The sequence below is a fragment of the Chelmon rostratus genome, chromosome 11 (genome assembly GCF_017976325.1).
Source record: "Chelmon rostratus isolate fCheRos1 chromosome 11, fCheRos1.pri, whole genome shotgun sequence".
NCBI lineage: Eukaryota > Metazoa > Chordata > Actinopteri > Chaetodontiformes > Chaetodontidae > Chelmon > Chelmon rostratus.
Window position 1 is genome coordinate 5,909,814 of NC_055668.1, and position 24,742 is coordinate 5,934,555.

General features: G+C 43.0%; 1 protein-coding gene across 1 annotated transcript in view; it reads left to right on the forward strand.

Moving 5' to 3' along the window:
• The window catches only part of LOC121613993 (adhesion G protein-coupled receptor A3), a 143,559-nt gene that overhangs the window by 112,543 nt on the left and 6,274 nt on the right, over positions 1–24,742 (forward strand). Inside the window, exons 15-17 of the mRNA XM_041947751.1 lie at positions 4,076–4,203; positions 11,336–11,459; positions 20,059–20,204. Of these exons, the coding sequence (XP_041803685.1) occupies positions 4,076–4,203; positions 11,336–11,459; positions 20,059–20,204 (398 nt within the window). The remainder of the gene's footprint in view (positions 1–4,075; positions 4,204–11,335; positions 11,460–20,058; positions 20,205–24,742) is intronic.

Consider the following 24,742-nt stretch of genomic DNA (forward strand, 5'->3'; position numbering starts at 1 on the left):
TCGTCTGCTACAGGTTTTGATGGTGGTAACGTGTTGCATCGGTGTCACATTACAAACAGTTAAATTGTTTTGATCCTCCTTGTATCCTGCCAGGAGGTAAATTTGGAAATAGTTGAGCTCACTGAAAATAGCAGGGACAGCAGGGGTTGAGTCATCACCGAATGTGTTAATATATCCTACAGCAGTAAATCCAGACCTCAGCAGTGTGTGTGAATGTCCTGCATATATATATATATACACTGCTGGGAACAGCACATCCTGCTGTTAGCAGGGCTTTTAGGCTTTTAACAGACTCAAAATGTGTTTCAAGTATGCAGCACATACGGAGTGGAAAAAAAAATCCTAAATTAAGTATACTCAAAAATGCCAGCATGCATATTTAAATTGCTTGATATTTGACTGTGGCGTTAATGGACACTACTCTCTCAGTGCAGTGTTTGAGAGAAATGGAGGCGCTGCTAGAAACTAGAAGAGTGAATAGAGGGTGGCCAAAAGAAAAAAGCAGAGTAAAGAAGCACTGTAAATTCTTAAAAATGCAGGTTTAATGTTTTCAAATTGGCACTAACGTTCAGAGTTGCAGTTAATTTGACGTCTGTCAGTGCAGCTTTTGTGCCCGCTGCATTGATTTCTTGCGTAGTCAAAGCAGTTTTAGTAATAAGGCACACGTACACATGACGTCTTATGGACTTTGAGAAAAGCAGCTCAGCACTCAGCTGTGGGCTGCTAAGAAATGGTTAAAGACTCCGGAGGCAAGAGGCTGACACTCTCACTCAACATTATAAGCCCGGTGATGATGATAATATGTTCCATGAGAATGTTTGGCTTCCTCCCTCACACCTAAAGCCATTTAAGTACAGCTTCCATCACTCGCCATGAGCTGCTCAATATGTCCGAGCATGACTTTATCTACACCGATACAGTATCTGATTCCCATGTTTTCTCTTTGACCTTTAGTTAAATTTGGGTTTGTGTGAGGCTATTTTTCATGATCTAAACTCCTGTGAAGTGTTATTTGCTCTTTAATTATATAAATCAGCTTACTGACTTAAAAGCTTCATTTCAGCCGGAGTTCTAGCTGAAGCTTCGGGCCATGATTTTCTTTTTTCAAGCAACATCAATTCATTGAGCTGTAATTAACACCAGTTTCCATTGTCCTTCCATGACATCGCTCCGAGGAGAAATGCAAACTTAATAATTCCCTGTAAATCTCTAACTACCAAATTATGTGACGCTGTTTTTGGAATTTCTGCCTTGTGTTTTCTGTCTTTCTTTCCTTCTCCCTGGCATTTCCCCCCTCCTCTGTCTGTCTGCGTGCTCTCAAACGATGCTGCATTTTATTGCTCGGGTCTAATTACACTCCTCTCTCCAGCTCTTCCCCCATCCCTCTCCCCCTCGTGTCATTTTTGATTTTCTGGCCAAGCTACAAAGCTGCAGAATCATAAACGTCTGTATTTTTCAAGATCGATGATCCCGCAGATTTTTCTTCAAGCCCTTTTCAAAGTTGGCAGGAGCGGTTCTTCAGAGATATTGTGGTTAATATTGAAGCTGGTCTAATCGATGTTTTTAAATTATCAATGGATCGAATGGCTGCATGTATGTGAAAGGTTATCATCTGGATCTGGACTGTGCAGCTCCCCTCAGCTCTGTGGTGTTTTAGCATCTTTCAGGTTAATGTTTGGTTTCTCAGCGTTACTGTTCACTCTCACCAGCCTTCCTTCCAGAAGCAACAGGCTGCTGTTTTTTAGCAAAAAGCTCTGATAAACCCGCTGTACACTGCTGTTAGCACCAAACAACAGACAGACAAAGTTAGCAGCGGGGCAAAGAAGAAAGTGGAGCATTTAACTGATGAAGAGCCGGACATTTCTCTCAGGAACTGGTGGAGATCAAAACAGAACTGAAAGTAGAGGAAAGATTCATGATCAGATGGACACAATTCCAAATCGATGCTGCTGTCGCCCTGCGTCTCCTCTTGCCTTAACCCCAAGATTAACAACTGCAACTGCGACAGACTCAGTTTCTATGTACATAGGTGTGAGACCAAATATGCAAATTATAGAGTGACATGAAAAGTATTCTTATGCCTTCATACTTTACATGCACACTGATGTGATATTGCATGTGTATATTATGATACCAGCTCATCCTTTGCCCTCAATCCAGCTTCTTATTTTCATCACACCAAAATAAATGAAGATGTTTGTTCCACAGAGGTGCATACAGGTTGTCATGTACAGTAGCGTACAATAAAACCAAGTGCAGTTTTTTTTTTCACCATCTCCCAGATGACGCACCAAATACACTCCACCGTCCTCACTGTCAGGCAGAGATGGTCACAAAGCTCGCCAAAGAGTGTTTTTAGCGGGTCTCGGCGGAAAACGCCTTCACCAGCTGACAATTTGACGATTCTGACTATTTTCAACCAGGACCCTGGAAAATCCAGTAAACTGGTTAGCTGGGCATGCTATCATTTGCACATTACGTTAAACACCCAGTTAAATCTATTCCTCAGATTTCAGCACACCAAAAACAAACCTCACCCTCCAAACTCTTTCTCTGCCTGAGTGCTGTTCTTGCTGCAGGTGTGAATGCAGAGTAAATGGTTGTCTGTATATATATAAGTGTGTGTTAGCCCCGCGATAGACAACATGCCCAAGGTGCACCCTGCCTCTCGTCTTTTGGGAGCTGGAAAAAGGCTTCAGCCTACCATGACCCTGTCCAGGGCCAGGGGGTACAGATGATGGATGGTTGGATGGATGGATGGGTGGAGAACATGCTTTTGTGTATTGGAAGTGATGTATTTCGTGTTTGCAGTTTACATTAAATAAAAGATGACGGTAGACTGAAAGACTGAATCCAAGGAAATACCGAGTGATCTCTTGGAAGTTGGACAACAACATTAGCATAATGACTGCTAATACGTCCATAAAGCTCAACTCTTTCACTTCCCATTTCCTTTTTTTTCCTGAAACACACAGGAAAAGCTTTGTTAGACTCAGTAGGGTTGGTTGGCCTGAGCATCTGTCCACCCTCCTGTGCTACATCCCCCCCAGCGTCCGGTCCTGAAAACCTTTTATTCCATCACGGGCCACTGTTTCACAACTGTGCTTATGACTGCTCAGCTGAAGGTTGCGACCTCTCGCGGGCCCCGGCAGGCTCATCGGCCTTTGGATAAACACGGAGAGAGAATATCCCACTTGGCTTCTCACCGAGACAATGATGGAGTCAGACAGCGTGTACGCGGATCACTCTCGTAGACACAAACTCACACTGAGCTGGCGGGGTTATGGAGATAAGGTGCGCTTTATTTAGCAGCGTCAACACGATGGAGCCTAAACGGTGACATCACTGTTGGCGCCACACGGAGCGAGAGCAGTGCGGTGCATGAGGAATGGGTGTAATGGGAGTTTACAATAGCTTGTTTTGTCGCTCAATAAGACAGATCTAAAGCTTCCAGAGACAACGGTAAATTATGTAGTAAAAAGTTGAAGCTGTCAAAATATGTGCTGTAAGAGTTGAAGAAGTTCGTCTTGTAGAATAAATTACCAAGCAAATTGACTGTGATGTTGATAAGAGCTTAATGAGCGTCTGTTAACAATGTGTCTTTGAGAGACACAAAAAGCGACTTAACTTTCTTGTCATTTTTTTTCCCTCATTGCCTGGCTGCTATCCATTTTTGTTTTGCTTTTTATGTTGGCAGACTATGGAAGATTATACTATTGTTGCACCCGGTCGCTCCGGCTAAGAGTGTCAGCTAAACGCCTGAAATGCAAAAATGTGAATGCGGGGGGAAGAATATTCACTCGACAGGGTTGTTACTCTTTTATGCTGATTTGGACAGCGTTCTGACTCCAGGACGTTTCCTTGACATTCATTTGTATTTCGCTTGCATATCTCGTCGGCGCAGTATACTGTGCCTATGCATACGGGGAGCTCTTCAGCCTCGTCTATGGGCGGATTGTCGGAAGTGCTGTCACCGCGCAGGCCTGGCTCTTGCTCACTGATTATATTCTTGATACTGTATTTATGATGACTTTCGCCTGATCCCCGGTTTCTCCCTCTCTATTTTATGCCGTAGGATCTGAAGAAGGTGCTGTCTTTCCCCCCATACCCTGCAGAGTTTTTGCACCCGGTCGTGTATGCCTGCACAGCGGTCATGTTGCTCTGCCTCTTCGCCTCCATCATCACGTACATAGTGCACCACAGGTAAGAAGAAAGCACCTTTTCATTTCTGTTGAAGCACACATTTAAATCTGAAGCCTCTCCAGCCTGTCGCACTAATATCAAATCACAGCCATTAACTTCATTTCCACATCTGGACAGTCGGGCAGACGCTTGTGTAATCTCTTCATTTGTTGCCGTTTTTCCTTCCTTGTTTACAGTTTGTTTTTGAGTCCTCTGTCACAGATCCTGGGCTGACTGTGGTGTGAGTCAGATACTTTGGGCTGGCGCAAAGCACTGCAGCCTGTCTGACTAAGAGGATTTAAAACACATACTCAGATGTGTGTGTGTGTGTGTGTGTGTTTCAGACAGTTGTAGCAGAAATGTATGCTTCTAATGGCTTTGAAAGTGGTACTCAAGCCACCTTTGTTCCTTGTATTCCATGTGGAGATAAGGATGGTGGTTTGACACTGTGGCATCTGTCTGCTCCTCTTAGGTTCATCTGCAGGGGATGCTGTTATTAAAGCGGGGGGGGGGGCTCACTGCCTTATTTTTTCAGCACACAAATTCATCATCTGTTGTTCTTGTAGAGTATAAGTCACTTAATCATGTTAATGTGATATTATTGTAATAGCTCGCCATGTATTTCAATATCAAGGAAAATGTCTCAAATGTCTCAGGTTCAAAAAATGTTGTTTTGTTCTCAGAATAACACACTTAACTGATATGTCCTTGTTTAATTCATGTTTTCCTGTCCTGACTGTGAATAAAGTGGAAAACGTCTGAAACTGTGAACGCGCTGCAGCATTTGCCGATTGCATCCATCTGTGTCACCTAGGACAGAGACAGGGTGCGTCCTTCTGCAGTCAGACAGCGATGACAGCATCTGGAGCGCCAAACAGCGGCATCGCTTTCTGCCGTCCAGCACTGCAGCACCGACTGAAGACAAAATTGGAAATTGCAGTAGAGACAGGAGCAATTTCAAAAGGGCTGCAGATAGAGATTTTTGATTCATGTGAAATGTGAACAAACACCACTGGACACAGAATTAGTGGCCTAGTTGGCCAAGTTGTGAGCAACTTTTTGATTATATCTAATATTGTTAGTGAAACTTAAGGCAAAAAATAATACACAGCCATGACTCACAGCGTTTAAACATTCTGATGAAATTAATTTAAAATCCTCTATTGGAGGCCTTTTAAAAATGAAATGGCAGTAATGCACCAACAGACATCTTCTTTTATGAAATTAATCTTCACATAAACATTATGGGTGCTAAACCATCATGGTTGCATAGTAACACAGTTATGAGTGCCAGTGTTTAGCTGATACATAATATTGCACCAGACTTTGAAGCATATTTCACAACTGAGGAAAACGGCTGTGAGATGAGATTTAACATCTTAATTTGCACCCTATTACGAGTTATATTTGGAATCAAAAGTTTCTGAGAAAATGAAAATAGGTAAATGTATGATCATGCAATGATGCCCTCTTGTAGTGTTGCTGAATGTGTTAATAGTACTTTGAGAGCAGACATAGTGAGAACCATCACATGCACATTAGCATCCTGGTTTTGAGTCTCACTCTGACATATAGTATTTGGAACATGAGAAACCTGTCTAATCGTCTACCTGCAGGTGCATCTTCATTCCTGAACAGCTCTGTCACTTATTGCTGTGCAGACTTCAGTTCCTTCAGCTGTTGCAGATTGTTTGGTTGTCTCAACCTGCTAACGCAGAGCTGGATTTAGCTTCTTCACCTGATCGCCGGTAATGAAAAGTGAGAGCGCCAGTACCATTTATGATCTGCCTTACTGGAGTCAGACTTTCCTTTTATTTCAGCGTGTTGATCATCATTACATCATTTACCTTCATTTTTACTCACTACTGACGCACCTGTGAGCCTGGCAGAGAATGATCAGAAACCTGGAGACCGTGTTCACATGCAGCAGTGTCCCAGTTTCTATGGTTTCTCCAAACTGGGATGAGGGCTAATCCAGGATTCTGATACCAGGATAAATAACGTGTTTAGATGAGTAAAGCATAACCAAGATATCCCAACAATCTGCAACCAGGATATTTCTGCTCATGTAAACGCACTCCTTCATCACAGGGTGCTTTTCAGAGCAAAAAGACATTAATTCCAGTCCAAACTAGAGCGAGAGCAAGCCCGTATTTGAGACATGAAGCCAGAGCTTTTGTCTGTCACACACAGGGGACGGTTAGAGGCTTTTTTCTTTCAACTGTGCTCACATTAACAAACTCCCAACACCTCCTCGTCCTCCACACCTCCCTCTAGGCACTCCCCAGAACTAAAACACATCTCCGTTTAGTAACACTCGAGTTGTGTAGTATCACTCCAGCTGACTGACAGTATCCAACCCATGAAGGACTGCGTGTTAAATGGGCAGAATGCGAGGGAGGCTGTTCAAGGATAGGCACAGTAGATTGTGCACGCTTGAATTTGTCACTTTCTCACTTGAGCTCACTAACACAAACACACATGCATAAATATATGCATACAGTATGTGCTGCTGGTTCGCTCTCTGCCAGCGAGATAAGCCAAGAGAGAATCTGTGATTATGGGCGCAGAGCTGATGCATGATGTATGAGCCTAGTAAAGAACATAGTGGTGGGTATCGTGTCTTTGAACGCCGAATCCTTTGAACCCGATTGGCACAATTTACGCAAAAAGTATTCCCAGCGTTATGACTCAGTCGAAATAGGAACACACTGATGTCATGCACATACTGATCAGTGGAACTTAGTTTTCCCAGTGGTCATGTATGTTCAACGAGGATAAACTTAGAATTCATGTGAAAAGGATGTTTTTCGTATAACTTCAGGTCACATCACAGTGAGCAAACTGATTGACCCTTTCTAAAATGACGCAGTTGATTGCTGTCTGTAGGTATATGAGGGTACAAATGACTTTCCATGGTGCAAGTGAACCACAATGTAAAGACATACTGCATAGACTAAAGAAATACAGGCTCAGATAAAGCCTCAGGGCATGACTTTGAAAGGCACGTTTGCTTGTTATTTTTTGGTTATGACCACTCTCTCTTCTTTTTTGGTCCCATGATATGTCCTTGGATCCAAAGATTGCCTATTTTTTCATACCTGCTTTCGTCAAGTAGCCAATCTGCTGGCATTTGCTCACCCCACAAACATTATGCTTTCTGTTTACGGCAACCAAACCCTTAAATAATAACGTGGAACTGAATCCCACAGGGAGAAAAACAATAGGAAAGAAGAAAAAAATGAGAATGAGCTTTTAATGTTTTACACTATCACACAATTTGTGACAGTAATGAAGAGTTTCATAAGCCTGTAATTAAAGGGCGCAGTTAATAATGGCAATATCAACATGTGTGTCGGCTGATTGTGTTTAGTGAAAAGTAATGGACACGACAAAAACAAAAGACAGAGCCATCACAAACCCTGAAACAAAAGACAGTGGATAGCGTCATGTAGAGCTGGCTGAGTAAATCATTTATCAGCTTTTAGTGGAATCATAACACGACAGTATGTTGTTTTAAAATGAACCAGCAGCAAAATACGACACTTAAAGCTGCTCTCAGTACTATTTTATATTAACAATGGGTCAGCAGACTATGTGCAATCTAAAAGAGGTCACTCATAGTGACAAATTTGCAGGGAATTACCATCCGTCTGCATTTCCCCTCAGCTCTGCAGGGGTTTGTAGCGTCTTTCAGCTCGTTGTTTTGCTTTTACAGCTCGCAACTTCACTGTTTTAATTCAGTCTCACAGCTCTCGTCGGTGTTTCCAGCTGTTTTCTATCAAAAAGCTCAGATAAACCTGCTGTACACTGCCCGGCCAGCACTTAACGTCAGGCACGCAACGTTAGCAGCTTGCTAGCATAGTGGAGCCATTAGCAGCTAAAGAGCCATTTCCCCCTGGAGGTGGTTGAGACCAAAAATGAGCTGAACTTATATCCGTAAGTTTAATCTCATATAATAGAGTGGAACACAGTTAATTGCACTAAATATAAATTATTATATGTTGTTTTTATGTGAGTTGCCACCTTGTTATACATATATCAGTACTGGGAATATTTTTTTTATATTGTTATTGTGCTCCCTTTTCTCCATCATAATTGCCATTTCTACATTTAACACCACTACTACCTCTGGTTTATTGGACTTATCAGCATGTTTGGAACGTGTCTCCCACCAGTGAAATTGCTTGGCTCATTCTATCCATTGTATAATGTGTCGTATTATACTGTCCATAGCTTTATTGTCCCTTACATTTGGCTCAGCCCTGGGTACTGAGTGAGAGAGTAGATGCAGAGAGAGGACAGTTTTACCCCCCCGCCCCCCCTCGCTGTGGGAGATGGGGATATGGAGGGTTGCCAGGTTAATGTACTTGACCCAATGAAAGCCCAAAGCAGAGCCTATGAAAACCCCCTTCCAGGGAGGCCAGGAGCTGGCCTGATTTATGGCCTCTTTGCTGGATGGAGTTCAGTTCTAGGACCACGGCGGAGGCATTGACAACAGCAGCTTTAACTCTCCCTCCCCTTACCCAGAGCAGCGAAGCCCAGCCCCAGACACGCCTCATAGCTCACTGCTGAGCCGCCGCTTCATCTACAGTTGGCTCACGTGCAGCCAGGGCTCCACTCCTCCATTTTGGGGAGTGGAGATTTCCAGCATAGGGTTATATAATTTCAAATGGTGACAGTGACTGTATGGATGAAAAGCAGGGAGCCGACACGGGAAGTAATTACAAGAATCGATGGTGTGTTAATTCACACAGAACGATAAATATGTTAGTATTGTCTGACCTATTTAGCCTATTTTCCAACAGGCTGATGGAAATGGTAATGTGGGTTAAGTGCCCTGCCCAGGGCTGTGTTACCCCCCCGGCTGATGCCATATATCCCAAAGTGGATATGAGTGCCTAGTTTTACATTGTGAAGGCTACAATTGGCCCAGTCGACTGGAAGCAATCTCTTTTTATTTCATCATCAAGGCAGCAGGTTCCTGTTTGTGTGCATCTACCACTGCATGCACTGTATGTGTGAAAGTGGGTGAGAGAGCTGTGTAGGACAGCTGTACGCTGAGTAACACACTGAGCTCTTACTAAGACTCTGTGAATAACCCTTTGCCTGAGGTCCATCACTCTAAAATTATACAGCGTGTTACCATTTTGTCAACTGAGGATTTGAATTATTTGTAACCTGTTTTATGCGACTGTGTCTTCCACTGTGTGACTGTAGGATTTGACCTTTTGAGAAGGTGCATGCATCGTAAAACTGATACTCTGCATTTTTTATTAACGCTCTGTTTTCATTGAAGATTTTAAGCAACATCCATGAATGCTATTCCTCTGAAGGGCCAATCAGAATGAACTGAAAACGACTTAACAGTACGTCTCTGTCACTGAATGTAGCATCTGGCATAGATCTTCTTTGAATGTTTGTATTGTTTTAGCTTTTTCATCCATTTGTTCCTTGAAGAGTAGTCCTGTCCATACAGAAACTAAATAAAAGATAAGATATAACTTTATTAATCCCACACCAAGGAAAATATGTTGTTACAGACAAAAGCAAGAATAAAGAATAAAGAAGGAGACATAGAAAAGGAAAAAAGTCAATAGGAGATAAAGAAATTAAAAATACAGTGTTTTTTACTATTGCACAGTAGAAAATATATAACACAGTAGAAATAATAATATAAGCACAGTACAAAAATATGTAATGTGCAAAGGATATTTGCACAGATGTAGTGGATATTAGCAAAATGTTAAACATAAATAACCCAGTAATGTCACAACAGTTGGTCTCTGAACCAGTGCACTGTTAAATAATGTTGACAGTTCAACGTTAAATGATGGTGGAGCTGAACACTCTGACAGCTGCTGGAATGAAGGACCTGCGGTAGCGTTCCATCTTCCTCGCTGGATGCAGCAGTCTGCTGCTGGAGGAGCTGCTTCAGGCCCCCACCCTCTCATGCAGGGGGTGAAGGGGTTGTCATCCTCCAGCCTCCTCTAGCCCACATCCTCGACGGTGTCCAGAGGGCAGTCCAGGACAGAGCCGGCTCTCCTGAAGACCTTGTTAATCTCTTTCTGTCCCTCTCAGAGCTTCCACAGCCCCAGCAGACCACTGGGTGGAGGATTGCAGATGCGACCACAGAGTCATAAAATGTCTTTAACAGTCTCCTGCACACTCCACAGGACCTCAGTCTTCTCAGCAGATGGAGACGACGTAGGCCCTTCTTGTACAGGACATCCGTGTTGTTGGTCTAGTCCAGTTTGAGACAGAAGACTTGATGTTGTTATTGTAGTGTCTCAATATAGACATTCCTTTCAGCATGCACCAGGACCACAGACTCGTGAGCAGGAGTTCATGTGCAGATTTGTATGTGTGTTCCTGTATTGTCACTGGTGTTATTGTGTTTTACTGTGTTTTCTACAATGATTCCACTGTTCCATGATGCCATTTTTTAATACAGTTAGTTATTAAGAGTGAATGCGGTTAGACCGTGACTGATGCTTGCGTGACTGATGACAAATGCAGGCAAAGGTACCTAATCAAATTTGATGAGTTGATGTCGAAAATTCTGCTCCTGTTGAAAAGTGTTTTCTGTGAGACTCAAAACCCCAAAATTGCTCTTAACGAGTTAAAAATAGCGTTTGTGAAGTACGTCAGGTGAAAATACGGCATGGATCTGTTTGATGTGTTAACAACCCTTTCCCCCCGCTAAATGTTTTGCCTCAACTTAAAGAGAGTTTTTGTTTGATGAATAGAACGATGTTGACTCAGGCTCGAAACTATTTAAGGGGGAATCATTACTTCTTAAAGTTGAGCCAAGGTTAAGATATTTCCAGTGTACTTTAAAATATTCTATTATTCAGCACATGTATTGGCACTGGAGTATGTAATAGCTTGTTTGCACTACTCAAACTCTATGAGCAGCATTCCCCAGGCTCTCCTGTGGTTGTTAATCTATATGGCAGTAGCAAGGTAAAAGAAAAGGGCAATTTATGCAGACCTTGTAAAAGACTGGCTTAAATCACACTTGAAGTGACTGATGGGCAATGTACCTTGAAAACTGAATCTCAGTGAGATTTTACTTTATGATAAATCACAAAACACTGAGGGGTATGGTACGTACGTGCTAATTTGTTTGATTCTTGGTCTTTTTTGGCAGCGCAATCCGCATCAGTCGGAAGGGATGGCACATGCTTCTCAACTTCTGTTTCCACACGGCTCTGACCTTTGCTGTGTTTGCCGGCGGCATCAATCGAATCAAATACCCCATCATCTGTCAAGCAGTAAGTGCATTCCCTTTTCATGCATCCCGCTCTCAAAGCTTTTCAGAAAATTGACTGTGAATGTGTATTGAGGTGTCGGCAGCCAGGGCCCTGATTGCGGGACGTGGATGTATAGGAACCCGGCTTGTCTTTCATGCCTCAGCGGCATGTATGGCCTGGTCACTCTTTTAGTGATGTGTCCACACAATGAGCCCTGATGATTCAGGCTTTGCCATCATGAAGGAACTCACGCTCTGTCTCTCTGTTGTTTGCCTGTGGCCGCTTTTGTTGCCTCGGGTCAGCGGTGGGTGTTACGGCCTAAATTCATGTCATTTTTCTAACAGTATATAAAACATTTTCTAGTCATCGAAACTGTATATGACATTTTTCTTTGGAACGCTCATGCACACTTGGAGATTAAACAGAAATAAAAGGTTTTCAGTGGTCACGCTCATGCTCAGGTTTTGCCTGTAGGTGTCAGCTGAGGGTCGATGGTGTTCCCACGCCCTGCCCAAAGCTCGCAGAGGATAGTTTCAGTGCTCAGCGTTTGAGTTGTTCTCACCAAATCCAATTGTGGATTAGCCCCTTTTTTAGCCATCTAGCGGCATGGCTCTGTGGATGTCAATCTGCTGCTTGGTCTGAAAACATGGATGGACTGCCATGAGGTCCAGAGGATGAATCCTAGTGAGCTTTCACTCATCGTATGAAATATCTCACATCTGCTGGAAGGATTTGGTCCAGATATTCATGGCTGTCAGAGGATGTATCGGAGTGACTTTGCTGATTCGCTAACATTACCTCGAGAGCAACCGTGAGGATAACATGTGTGGTTTTGAGTGAAATAGCTCAACAACTATTAGATGGATGAGACGATTCAATTTGCAGAAGTGAAGACATTCAAGTTAACCTCATCTGTATTAAGTGTTTAATGGCTAATAAGTAAATATTGGCTGCTAGCAAATTAAGATATTGAACATTATAAAAATCAGCATGTTATCATTGTCATTGTGCATGCTCACTATTTGTCTGCATGCACATTCTGCAGTCTGATTTGGTAGAAGATCAGCTTTACTTTTACTTCCATCAAGCTTCATCTCTCTGCATCCATAAAGGCATCTAAATGGGTGCTGCATGTTTGCAGCTGTTTTGTACATAAAGAGAAATATCCAACCTTAAGTTTGCAAAATATGAATAGACAAAGGGGGAAAAAATGGTTGTCTGAAGTTTCCCTGGATCACAATACCGTCTCGTACTGCCTTAGATGATGGATATAGGGAAGCCAGCCCCATCTTGTGATGCAGCCGTGCGTCCCTGCAGTTCGACTTTCTGACCCTTTGCAATCAATGCGTGGTCACATGGGTGATACCTCCATCTCTGCAAGCCACAGTTATGAATGAGTGAGCCAGACTTGAGGAGGGACGTGGAGAGTTGGGATGTCATGATAGGTTTGGAAACAGGTCAGATAAATGCTTTCTCGCCTGCTGGGACGTCCCTATTTTTAGGCTGTTATACCACAAAAATGGAGGCAGACCTTGAAGTATCTGGAATTATAATGGATATTTTAAATGCTGAATATATAACATTGTAAAAGAGCTGGGAAAAACAAAACTATTCTTGTTATATTGGCCATGGTGGTAATTGTAGTGGATTGATGCTGGAAATAAACTACTGTGAAGTCACTGATAAGGGGAGGCACCTGTGTCTCAGGTAGTCGAAATCTGTGTCGGGATAACAGTCGGTGTGAAAAAGAGAGAAAGTGAGAATAAAAAAAGTAATGTGTTTCTTTTTTCTTTTTCACGTGGTTGGAAAGGCATATGGTCCTGGTGGATTTCCTTTCCAGTTGATTGATAGGTGGACCTGTTCAGGTTGTGAGCATGAAATATCAGCTGGAGGAGAGCATCCTCCACTGTCAGCTTGCCTCAGCAGGGAGGCATTTGCTGTATGTAGCCGCAAAGAGATTGATGTACACCGCTTTTCGACTTCTCACTCACCGCTTCGGCTGCCTTCACTCACTCCCTGTTTTCTATCAATGGGCCTTGTTTGCTCCCTTCATCGTGAGCCGCGGCGAGTTCGGGGCTCGGCTTCCTCTCCTGCTGTCACAGGCACTTTCTGTAGCCCCTCATTCCGCGGTGTAAAGGCTCCACCTCTACACGCTGAAATGCAGAGCCTCATATTTCACGCCAGCCAGCTTTGCCCGAGCCGCCGAGCAGCCGGCTCACTGACAGGGAAGTCTTTAAAAAGTCACCGCCGGTGTCACAGCCGTCAAGTCTTCCTCCACAACTGCGGCTGACACAAAATGGCTGGTGTTGTCATGAGATGCAGCTTCTCTCACTCACCTGCTCCTGCCGTTTAACGTCACATTAATAACTTCACCATGTATAGTAACAGTTATACTCGTCACTCTGCTGATCTCCAGGATGCGGTTAATGCTCCCCACCGTTGCTTTCACAGTCTATTGATGTCAATTATCAGCATACTACTCTGTTACTATAGAAATAGTCATTATAGTTGCTTTAATCCTTTATTGACCAGTAATCACACATCATGAAGAGCAACTTTTTGGTTTGCCATGATGTGGCTGGTGTGTCGTCTCTGTGCTCTAGCTCTCCAACAGCTCTTGACTGCTTATTTAAAAATGAGAATCCTGTTTTATTAACCGGCCAGCATTTATGACTGAAGTTGATGGCTAATCATAAAGTAAATCATTCATAAATGGTAATATGTTTTTCACTGTATAATAATGCGCCATCAGAGACTCGCAGTTATACATGTCAATAATTCATTGTTGAATGATTCGTCCACCACAGTAATCCATCACTTTAATCAGTTGTTAATTGATGCATTTTGGTTTGGATATTCTGTGTTTTTCAGAATAGAAATGATTGAACTGTTCATTGAAGTTGTGATGAATTAAAGATCCATCCGAAAGGACTCCTCACAACAACTGAAAGCTATTCTTTTTAATTGCTTATTACTGTGATCTAGAAAGCATTAATACATGATTCATTAACAATAAATAAATCCATTAGCTAAAGCTTACACTATTCATAACTTGTGCCTATGCCTTAATAGAGGAGTGGTACTTAAAAAGGACTGAGTCATTCAGGTGGTGTCGGTCCAGGTGTTGTTGACAAAGCCGTGTAACGCAGTTGGCCCTGCTCTTGCCCTTTGACTTATTCAGCATTCTTTCATCTATCTAATTTTGTCCCGGGGCCGATGGGTGTTTCTCGCCGCTCCTCCTTCACCCAATCGCTGCTAACAGGGCAACTCTCAGCAGAATTGGGCAGGAGCCCAGCTTGTCTGCTGTTCCGCTGGGATCCAGGCAGGCAACACCAGAAACAATTTGGGATAATTACAGGAATGCTCGAGGAGATGTGTGATCGCACGGCGCACACAAGATCGGCCTGCACACATTCAGATGCACACAGTCATACACGCAGTGCCTGCTGAGCTCTCTGCACTCCCCCCAATCATCCCACCTCCCCTGTACACACACACACACACACACACACACCCTCCCTCCTCCCAGGGGGACACATAAGTACATGCTCTCCCTCCGACAGAAGGAACTTCAAGGAGCTCTGAAACCAGCTCTGGCAGCTCTCGCAGCACTTCAAGCATGCACTCCCCACCCAGCACCTCCGCCCCTCACCCTCCTCGCTTACCGTCTCCACCTGCAACCCGCACTCATATTCCCTCTCTCTATCTGCATGCCACTCTTCGGTCTTGCACCGCCTCCCCGCCCACTGTGGCACTGTCGCTATGCAGCATCCGACGTCTTTAAGTCAAAGTCATCTCTGATCTCTATTTCTATCTTTTCTTCCAGCGAGGCTCGTTTTGTCATTGATTTGAGCAACACCCCAGCTGTCGCACCACCGCTTGTGTTTGCCCGTATGAAGCGGCACAACAACATACAGTATATCCTTGTTTCCCTTCACCTCACCTCACCTCACCTCACCTCAGACCATCAAAATGTGGATCTCAGCTGATTGTTCAGCGAGTGTGACCGCCGTTAAATAGCCTATTAATTTAGCAAAGAAGTTGTCTGAGGACGTTGACCTAGATCTGAGGTTACATCCAACTGTCAGCTTAAAGATGCTTTACAGAGGACTTTCTCATTAGCGTGCCACTGTGAAATTAGTTGTGACGGCAAAAAAAAAAAAAAAAAAGCTCTAGACATTACAGTATCTGCAGTGATTTGCTTTGTGCTCGCAATGGGTCCAATTTGAGCGTTCCTGAGCTCATTTCCCCACATGTGAAAGGCTTCCGGTAGACTGGTTACTTATGCATCAAGAACAGTAGGGAGCCAATATAATGAACATGCCCATTGAAGACAGCTGGACTTTTGAATTTAGCACTGTTAGCATATGCAAACAATTCATCTGACAGTGTTTTCTTTACAGAAAAATCTACACCATGCTGAAGCAAAGAGGGGCCAGTCTAAATACAGAAACTGAGTATAAAGCAGGAAAAGAAGGTCGGGTACACAAGTCAGTTAAATAACGAACAGGTTAGGATTTGGCTCCTTTTGAATAACTGAGCATTACGGTTTCGTCCTCCTGGCAATTTGATTTACAGTCTCCCACATGTTGCCTCAGCTTGCTATCTGCACTCTTCTGTTTTGTACCATTTAACTGTCTGCTCCTGTTGTAGAACTGTTTGGGGATTATTTCACGCCGTTGGTAGTGTTTTGTTTTTTCCTGGTGTTCACCATCTCACTGTTCAGTGTTGCCAGGTACCGACACACTCTCTTTAAACTGTCTTAGTGTTGCTAGACTTTTAATGATATTCGCTGCTGCTTTGAGATGTCTGGTAACTGTTTCACACGGCCGACACAGAACACGCCTTCATATTTCATATTGTACTCTGTCGTGCATCTGATATGTAAACATTGATTGAATTCACATTTTCTCTTCCTACTGAATCAATGACAATGTTAACTTTTTTAGCACCTTTGTCTTGGTCTTGCTATATTTGGTCATAAATTAGCAAATATACAAATATTGAATGTTAAACATACGCTTAGTTGTCCATCTATTACTGTTATTAGTCTTACAGTCCTGCAGTAAATCCTCCCCTCATGGCGCACGTAGATGATGGTGCTGTTGAATTCTGAGCTGTAGACTTTAGACTTGGACTCGAGTCGGACTCGAGTCGCAGAAATCAGGACTAGTGGCTCATCTGCTGTGCGACTCGACTCATTTGACACTTGAATGCCTGAAGAGACTTGACTTAGTGACCCATAAATATTGAAAAATGCTGTACTGAAAGTAGTTGTGCCTTGTGGAGGTCTATCAAACTGTCACAGATAATTATCATGAACAGGGTGCACCGAATGTCTCCATAACCCAACACACACCTTCAGCTGCAGCTGCTGTCACCAGATTAAATGAATAAAACTCTAAACTCAGATATGAGAAATTAGCCTTTAATTCTAAAAACAATTAGTGGATGCCTGAGCAGCTCCTCTTCATATCCAGCTTATTTTCTCCTTGCAGCCAAGCAAGTGATTTATTAAGATAGTTCCTGGTTTGAGTTGTTAAAAGAGCTACTTTTTGTTTTTTAATATATATTTAACAATGTTATGAATATGTTTTAATTTGTCTCCTGTATTCATTATTAGAAAACACAGCGCAATATGTCTGTGCGTGCACTCAACTAATGGTGGTTTCCTTTTCAGGGCTTTGGATTTACTTGCTACTTGTATTAAACACGACATCTTTATCTTGTCATGTAGTACGTGTGTAGGACTTAACGCTGCACAAAGACACTGTAGAGCGTCACCGAGTGCTAGCTTCAGCTTGTCCTTCTGCATTGTGTTTTAATGACCTCACGTGTGCGCAAACTGTTCAGAATTACAGTTTGACTGTGACGAGTCTGAATCAAACAGCTTCTTTAGGATTATGGGTGTGCAGTGTCATTTACTCATGCAACACTGACGCCCGTCTTAAAGAGGGAATGAGGCAGTCTGAGGTGCCAGGAGCTGTGGCTTTTTAACGGGGACACATTGATCAGGTTTTCTGGGGCCGTTTCCAGCTCCTGTTTTGTTAACTGTGCCGTCATTGTGCTGCTCACTGATCCGATCACTCACTGAAATTATGTATTTACCCAGATTGTCTACCAACAAAGGCACATCAGGTGAAAGCACACAGCAACTGTGAATAGTAAAATAGCAAAATGCGACTGTGTTTAGCAGACAGTCCTAATCAACCGCTCCGTGTGTTGAGTAATTATAGATCTTATCTATGCTTAATTCATTTAATCCAACATTTTCCTCAGGTATGTACCTACTCATACATACTCCTTTTGCAGTCTCATGAAAAAATATGTTTGACAAATTCAATGGAAGCTCAGTGAAAAGGGCTGTGAGCAGACAGAAGACAGGCCGTTTATCATTTCCCTTCAAAACAACCCATACAAGCATTTTCTGATCCAAAGCCCCGATCAGCAGGACCACTTTCAAAACAAAAAAATGATTCCCGGGACTGTTTCCTAATCCGCTAACACGGCAGTCAGGGTTTGAAGTTTGAAGGTTAGCTGAAATGACTTTAGTTTTTAGGTTAGGTGGAAGTGACATTGACTGTTATTAGGAGGCGACGGGATGCGAACAGTGGTCTCCGCTGTCAAAGTAAAACGCTTGGCTGACCTCCACCACGAGAGATTCGGCTTCAAAGAGAGAACAGTCATTCAGACACCTGCAGGAGGTGTCGAGGAAATGTAAACATGGGTTGTTTTCAGCACATAAACAAATGGAGGTCTGTTGTTGGTGGACGATGGTGGTTTTTGGCTTTGGCATCTTTGCTTACTTGCTCACCAGCCTGACATACGTGGCTGTGCTCATCATGGGATCTGGTATTTGACTTGTATTGACCGTCTCGTTGCCTCATGCAGGGTTGTTCTAACAGGTAAGGTGAGGGGAGTATCATTGTTAACCACACTGAGATTTTCACACCAAAACTGTCAGCTGGCGAATTGAGAGGGCTTACTGGTAAAGAGCCACTTTCTCCCACATAGTGGAGATCTGACCCACCACTCTGACAGGAGCTTAGAATGGCTTTCTTTCAACCTGGGAGATAATTGCATTGTTGAAGTTGCCTCTGAGTGCTCTTTGTCAGCCAGGATGTCCAAAACCTGACCTAAAGTCAATCTGATTGACTGAAGAGATCTGATACATGGGATAGGCCACTGAAATGTATGCATATACCTAGAGTCCATGTGTTGTGACTGACAAGTTGTCTAGTTTTACTATGAGCAACTTACTACATTTTGTACAGTATGTCATTCCAACATATCAATACACTTTCACTGGACATATCTAACATATAAAATGTTACTAACACTCTGCTGTGGATCTTTCAGGGCTTCTATCTCACATCAGAGTGCTCACTTCAAGTTCACACTGTCTTATGATGCTCATCTACACTTCAAAAGTTCATTTACAGCCTGAAAACTACTAAAACTAAATGTGATAATTGTATATTAGTAACGTATGCTTGGTGGCTAATGTGCAGTCTGCTTTGTGTGATCTGCATGAGACATCTAGAAAAACTGCCAGATGGACAACGTGGCTGTGTTGCTTTATGCTTCCCACATTAGATGTGTGTTTGATCAGGAAGATGAAACTGGAAAACAATGTGTGAAGACATTAATCAGCCACTCTACAGTCCCATTCCTGTTCATTTGAGAGCCCCTCCTCCCCGCTTATTGCCATATTACAACACATTTCCTTTCTGTCTGGTCTCGGCACTAATGAAGCTCTGAAGTGTGTGGACTCCGCAGCAGTGATTGACTTACCACCCGCTCTCTGCTCTCTAACCAGCTCAAGGACACTTCCAATTAGCATCTGGACTCCGGTACACTAGCTCCGGTCCCTCGGCCAATTGGGCTGGAGAGACGCGGTTTGATTGGGCATCTCAGGTTGTCAGTGCGTCATGAGCGGGCCGACATGGTGGAGAAGAGGCTCAGCACATTTTAATTTTCCCCCTCCGTCCTCCTTTGTCTCTCCCTCGCCACTCCCTCGCCTCTCCCTCGCCTCTCTGCTCTTTCTATGAGCTGGCAAAGCCTTTAAACAAAGTTAGATCAGTTCCCTCATTCAAACGCAATTCATGAATATTAAACCGAGGAAGAGCGGAGATATGTGTACAGTGTGTTTTGGAAAACAATCACGCGCCGATAGTTGTCAACGTGACTGTCATTTATATTCAGATTTATTATTCACAGCGCACACCTTGTGTCCTCTAACTCAACTGATAAGGAGCTGCTCAGTATCCACCAGTATAACCTCACCATAATGCTCTTATCCCAAACAACCTTGATGATTCAATAGCACTTTTTGAACCCGTCTTTCCATTCGTGTATTATTGTCTTTTAGTGGAGGATAAGACAAAGCAGTCGGGTCTAGAAGGAAATCGTCTATGGAGACACCCTTGGAGTGACATTGATGATGTTTCTGAGAGAGGAGTGGCAGCTCTTCCTGAACATCTTTTCTTTGAGTTACAGGAATATAATGAAGTCTAACGTTTTTCTTTTTTTTAGAGAGACATGCTGTACAGTATGTGTAAGCAAAAGTTCAGAAAAGTCAAAGACATAACTTGATGTACCTTCTGTCGCCCTGTGTCAGGTCGGGGTCGTGCTGCATTACTCGTCCCTGTCGACCATGCTGTGGCTCGGGGTGACGGCCAGGAACATTTATAAGCAGGTGACCAAGAAGCCTCCGCAGAGCCACGATGGTGACCCGCCTCCGCCCCCTAAACAGCCCCTGTTGAGGTAAGCACGAATGCCTTCGCAGCCCTCCTCAACCCCGACCGCCTGTCGATGGAATGGTACAAAAGCGCCTGTGTATGTATGTGTGTGTGTGACCAGTATTTTTGATTTTTATTGCACTCTTATTGCTGCTTGCTGTGTGTGTATCATCAGAGGCCAAGGACCGCTCCACTGCACAATTATTCGCTTCCTTTTATTTCATTTTTTTGTCAGTACTCGACCTGACTGAGTCTGTGAGATGTAAGTAGAAGTCTTATACAGTCACAGGCTATTTCTGTCCCAGCTTCTATTTATTATTTTAGGGTGGAAAAAAATATCCAAAGCTTCTACATTCAAATCTCTGCAGAAAAATGAGGCCTGCGACTAATGCATTACATAAATTACTTTTTTAGATGGCTGATGCTTCACTGCAGAAGCAGCGTCTCACGTCTATGATCATGTGTTGTATTTAAAAATGATCTTTTTCAGGTAAAAACATAATCTGAAAAGAAACCAGTTGCTCCATCTGAAATGAAGTGGGGCGAAAGTATGAACAAGCATTCGGTCGATAGTCAACTCCAAGCAGTCAGTGATTTATTAATTTTCAGCAGCGGGGATGGCCCAATGGGACCACCCCCTGCCCCCACACCACCAACCAACACACACCCGTGTACACCCCCGTGCTTCATCTCGGTGTATTTCAGCAGCACAGATGCTACTGAATGATCATAGAAGTGTTGTAGGAACATTATAGGAATACTGGAAGCAGCAGTGTGTCTATGTTCCCCGTACTGTTCTGCAAATACACATTACTAGTTGTCACTTTGATCATGAAGGTTACACTAGTCTAAAGAGTATATCGGCTACATTATAGAATAGATTCGAGTATTTAGAGTTTGTAGTTCATAGAATACTACAAACCTGACAAAAGGACGAGACGGAGAGAAAAAAGCACAATTACGAATCCATCTGCTACTTTCAGCACCACGGGCAGCGCCATGGATTTATCAATACACAGCACAGTTAGGCCACTGATATTTCAGAGCTGTGGTCGGGGCCATAGATTCTAACTCGCACAAACCTCTGTCAGATAAAGGATCAATGAGTCAGGCAGACGAGACTAATAAATGAAACCAAAAAACCCCTCTGCTCCTGGGGGAAGGTGAGGGGGGATGACAGGTTAACAAGGGGGATGCATTGGTTATTCTGCTAAGAGGGATGGCATCTCCCATCAGCCCCCCTACTTCAAATTATACTTAAGTACAATACTTAAATAAATGTACTTAACTGCTATCCACCACTGATTTTAAGTTACATTGTAAGTTTTAGAAGTATGAAATGTCTTGTTTTTTCTTTTGTGTGTTTTCCAGGTAACTTTTAACTTTTAGCGCATTGTGTTGATTTATGCTATCTCATGTATTTTTTCAGCAGTTTGCCGGCTCATGTTTCCTTTAGAGAACAACGATAGCTTTACACAGATGAGCTATTGCATCGTTTATCTGCACAGACATCCACAGCTAGTTTGCATCCTTTTAAGCCTCTGGCTTTGTTCACTCTGTGGTGACAGAGTCGTCAGGTCTTCCTATTTATACCGTTTGGCTCTCCTTGTGGATTTCTCCCACGTTTGCTCATGTTAAGAAATTACATTTTTAATCTGCCATGAGGGAAGAAGTTTGGGTTTTCAACGGTAATGATTCACTTAATGTGAAAATTAATCTCCAATCTCTGGCTGCTAAATGCCGGAGATTGGTGAAGCCGAGTGAATTCCTTTTAATCAGTCAAATTTCTGAATTGGGGCCTTTTTAGCTCAGACTGTTAGCGGTGACATTCAAGGTGCAAACTGCTGCTTAGCAACAATAACTCTGATAGATGGGTTGTATAAGACTGACGAGCATCTGTCGAAGGTCTCTCTATAACATTCTTGATGTCAGTTAACTTAGCATGAATAACTACAGTATTAATGCCACTCATCTGTAGCACTCAGAGCTTTTCCTGTCTTTCTCTGCCAAGCTTGTCTGGTCATCTATTTTGGGATTCTTATGAAGTTCAAAAACAGTTTAAGGGAGGCAGTTTAAATAAAGCAGCGAAGGGGTTTTGGGAGCTATAGAGGACTGACTAGCAGCTGTTTTAATCTCATTACCATGAGCATCCCCACCACCATTACCTGGCTTTTAATACCCAATTAATTCTAATCATGTGTACCTGTAGTTGTACTTGTATTAACTGTAAGAAAATAGAAAAAAATGTATAATTTACAAAAAGCTTTTCACATATTTGTGCTTAGAATGAAAATAAACTTCCATTCCAGGACTGCAAATTACTTTGCTTCTCATTTCAAATAAATAAATAGTCATGATGCACAATGCCCACCTCTCACCAGCCTGCTGGTGAGTCAGCTGTAACACCAAAGCTAAGGTGAGATTGCATGAAAACTATTTAGCAAGTGAGCAGAAAACTCTAAATACTTACGTAACAGTTAAGTGGTTGAAATAATTACCTCAAAAGAATGAATAAACAGGTAAAATAAAGTGGGATAAACAGGTGAAATAGTAGCTAAAAGTAATGGATAAAATATTTAGTGAGAATATTGGAGTCAAAGATGGTGCCTACTCACTTGAATGAAAATTGCTCACCCAGTGCAAAAACCTTGTAGCCTGCTCAGCTCATAAACTTGACAGTGGGAAGATGTTGACTCTGGGAAACGATTTGAAATTTCAAACCTTCACAGATGATAAAAAGAGCAATAATTGGTGTTATTTGCAGCTGGACATGTCCTGTGAACAGTGTCACCGACATTTCTTACACATCTTACTACATCCATGGCTAAAATGGTTCACTTTCTTCCACTGCAAGTGGTAGTTGCAGGAATGACTTGACCAAACTTACCTAAACACTGACAATCTGATTGTATGAATAATATTATTGATGAAAGCATACTTGAGCTCCTCTGATGGAGATGTGGGGATACATCAGCCAAAAAAAAGGTTAGGAACATCTGCCCCAGCCTGGCAGTGATTTATATTTTTTGTAGTTTTTATATTTATTCGGAACCTCAGACTCTGCAGTTTTCACATCTGTACAGATGCTCGTCCGAGCAGGCATTCGTTTGACGATGGTATCTGGAATGTGTTGGCTCAGTTGTTCTGTTTGAGGCTTCCTGCTACCCTGTGAAAAAGATTGGAGGGCAACTGAATGTCAGGAGGAGGAGGAAGGACGAAGAAGCGATTGACTTAAAACAACCTGTTACTATGGCATCACCTCAGTGCTATTACTACCCAATTACTTCAATCACCCAGGAGGCTGCTGAGCCAGGAGCTTTATCACAAATCTAAATGTGTTTAACCTTTTGACCCGTTTAATTCCTCCTCACTGAGATGCACCCATCAGATTGGATTTCTGCTTTTTGTGATTTTTTTTCTTCTTCCACGTATTCTCCATTTCACTCCTTTCCTGCTTGCTCACGACATTTGCCACGTTTAAGAGGATCGGCTTTTGGACACATACGGTCGGCGCTCTTCCTCTGCGCTGAGAAGGTGCTGTGTGAGCTCCTCTCCACGTCGCGACTGTGCCGCAGGGCTGAACTCCAGAAGCTTCGACGAGAAATCCTTTTAAGAGAAGGTTTGAGAGCAGAGATACGGAGGCAAACAGAAGGTTCACCATAACAAATGCCTGTTTGTCATTTAATCTGCTGTTCATTTGAGTGTCATTTTCTTAAAGCGGCTGGAAAATATCAAGCGCTGTTTCACTTGCCTGAATTTCCTTGAACTTTATGAAATATTTTGAAGATACAGCGGATGACCCCGCAGAAAAAAATTATTTAAATGTGGGGAGTTGCACTGGATATGAACCCTGCTGGAGTACCGTACTCTCTTGCTTTGAGACTTGCTTTCTAGCATTCAGAGGATTATTGTAGCACAGGCGGCACTCACATGGACGTTTATCACCCTGAAACTAATATCTATGAAAATCTATGAATGAGCTGTATCATATGTCTGACATTATTAAAACTGGAATCTGCTCAATAATGCATTCCTGCAGAGTTGCTGCAGAGTTACAGTCACTGAGGATAAGGACCCCGCCAGATAAGGATCCCCTCAACCTATAAGCAGCACTTTCCTTGCAAAACAAATCCTCAGACACCTGCGTGATTGGGTGGTTTTTAATATGGAGGCTCTCCCATCATGCACCGCCTGCGAATGAGATAATTTGTCTGGGGGCAGGCGAAGGGATCGTGTGGCGCAGCAGTCGAGTTGATCCACAGTGATTGACTGTAATGCTCCCTGTCAGACAGGCTCATGCAATGAGACTTAGCAGCTGGAGACAAATCAATTTCTCCTCCTAGCATCCCCCTCCCTCAGAACAACCACCCTGTTCTTCCTCATCTAACTCCTCGCCTGTCCCTCCACTGCTGACAGCATCTGATGGCATATCCAGCAGACCATCACACTGACCTTTGTCAGAAATCTGCTGCACTGTGTTGGACCACACACCTTAAACGCCTCTGTTCGTGCCATTAACTGACAGTCATCTGATGTGATGGCTGCAGATTGCTTCTCTAAAGC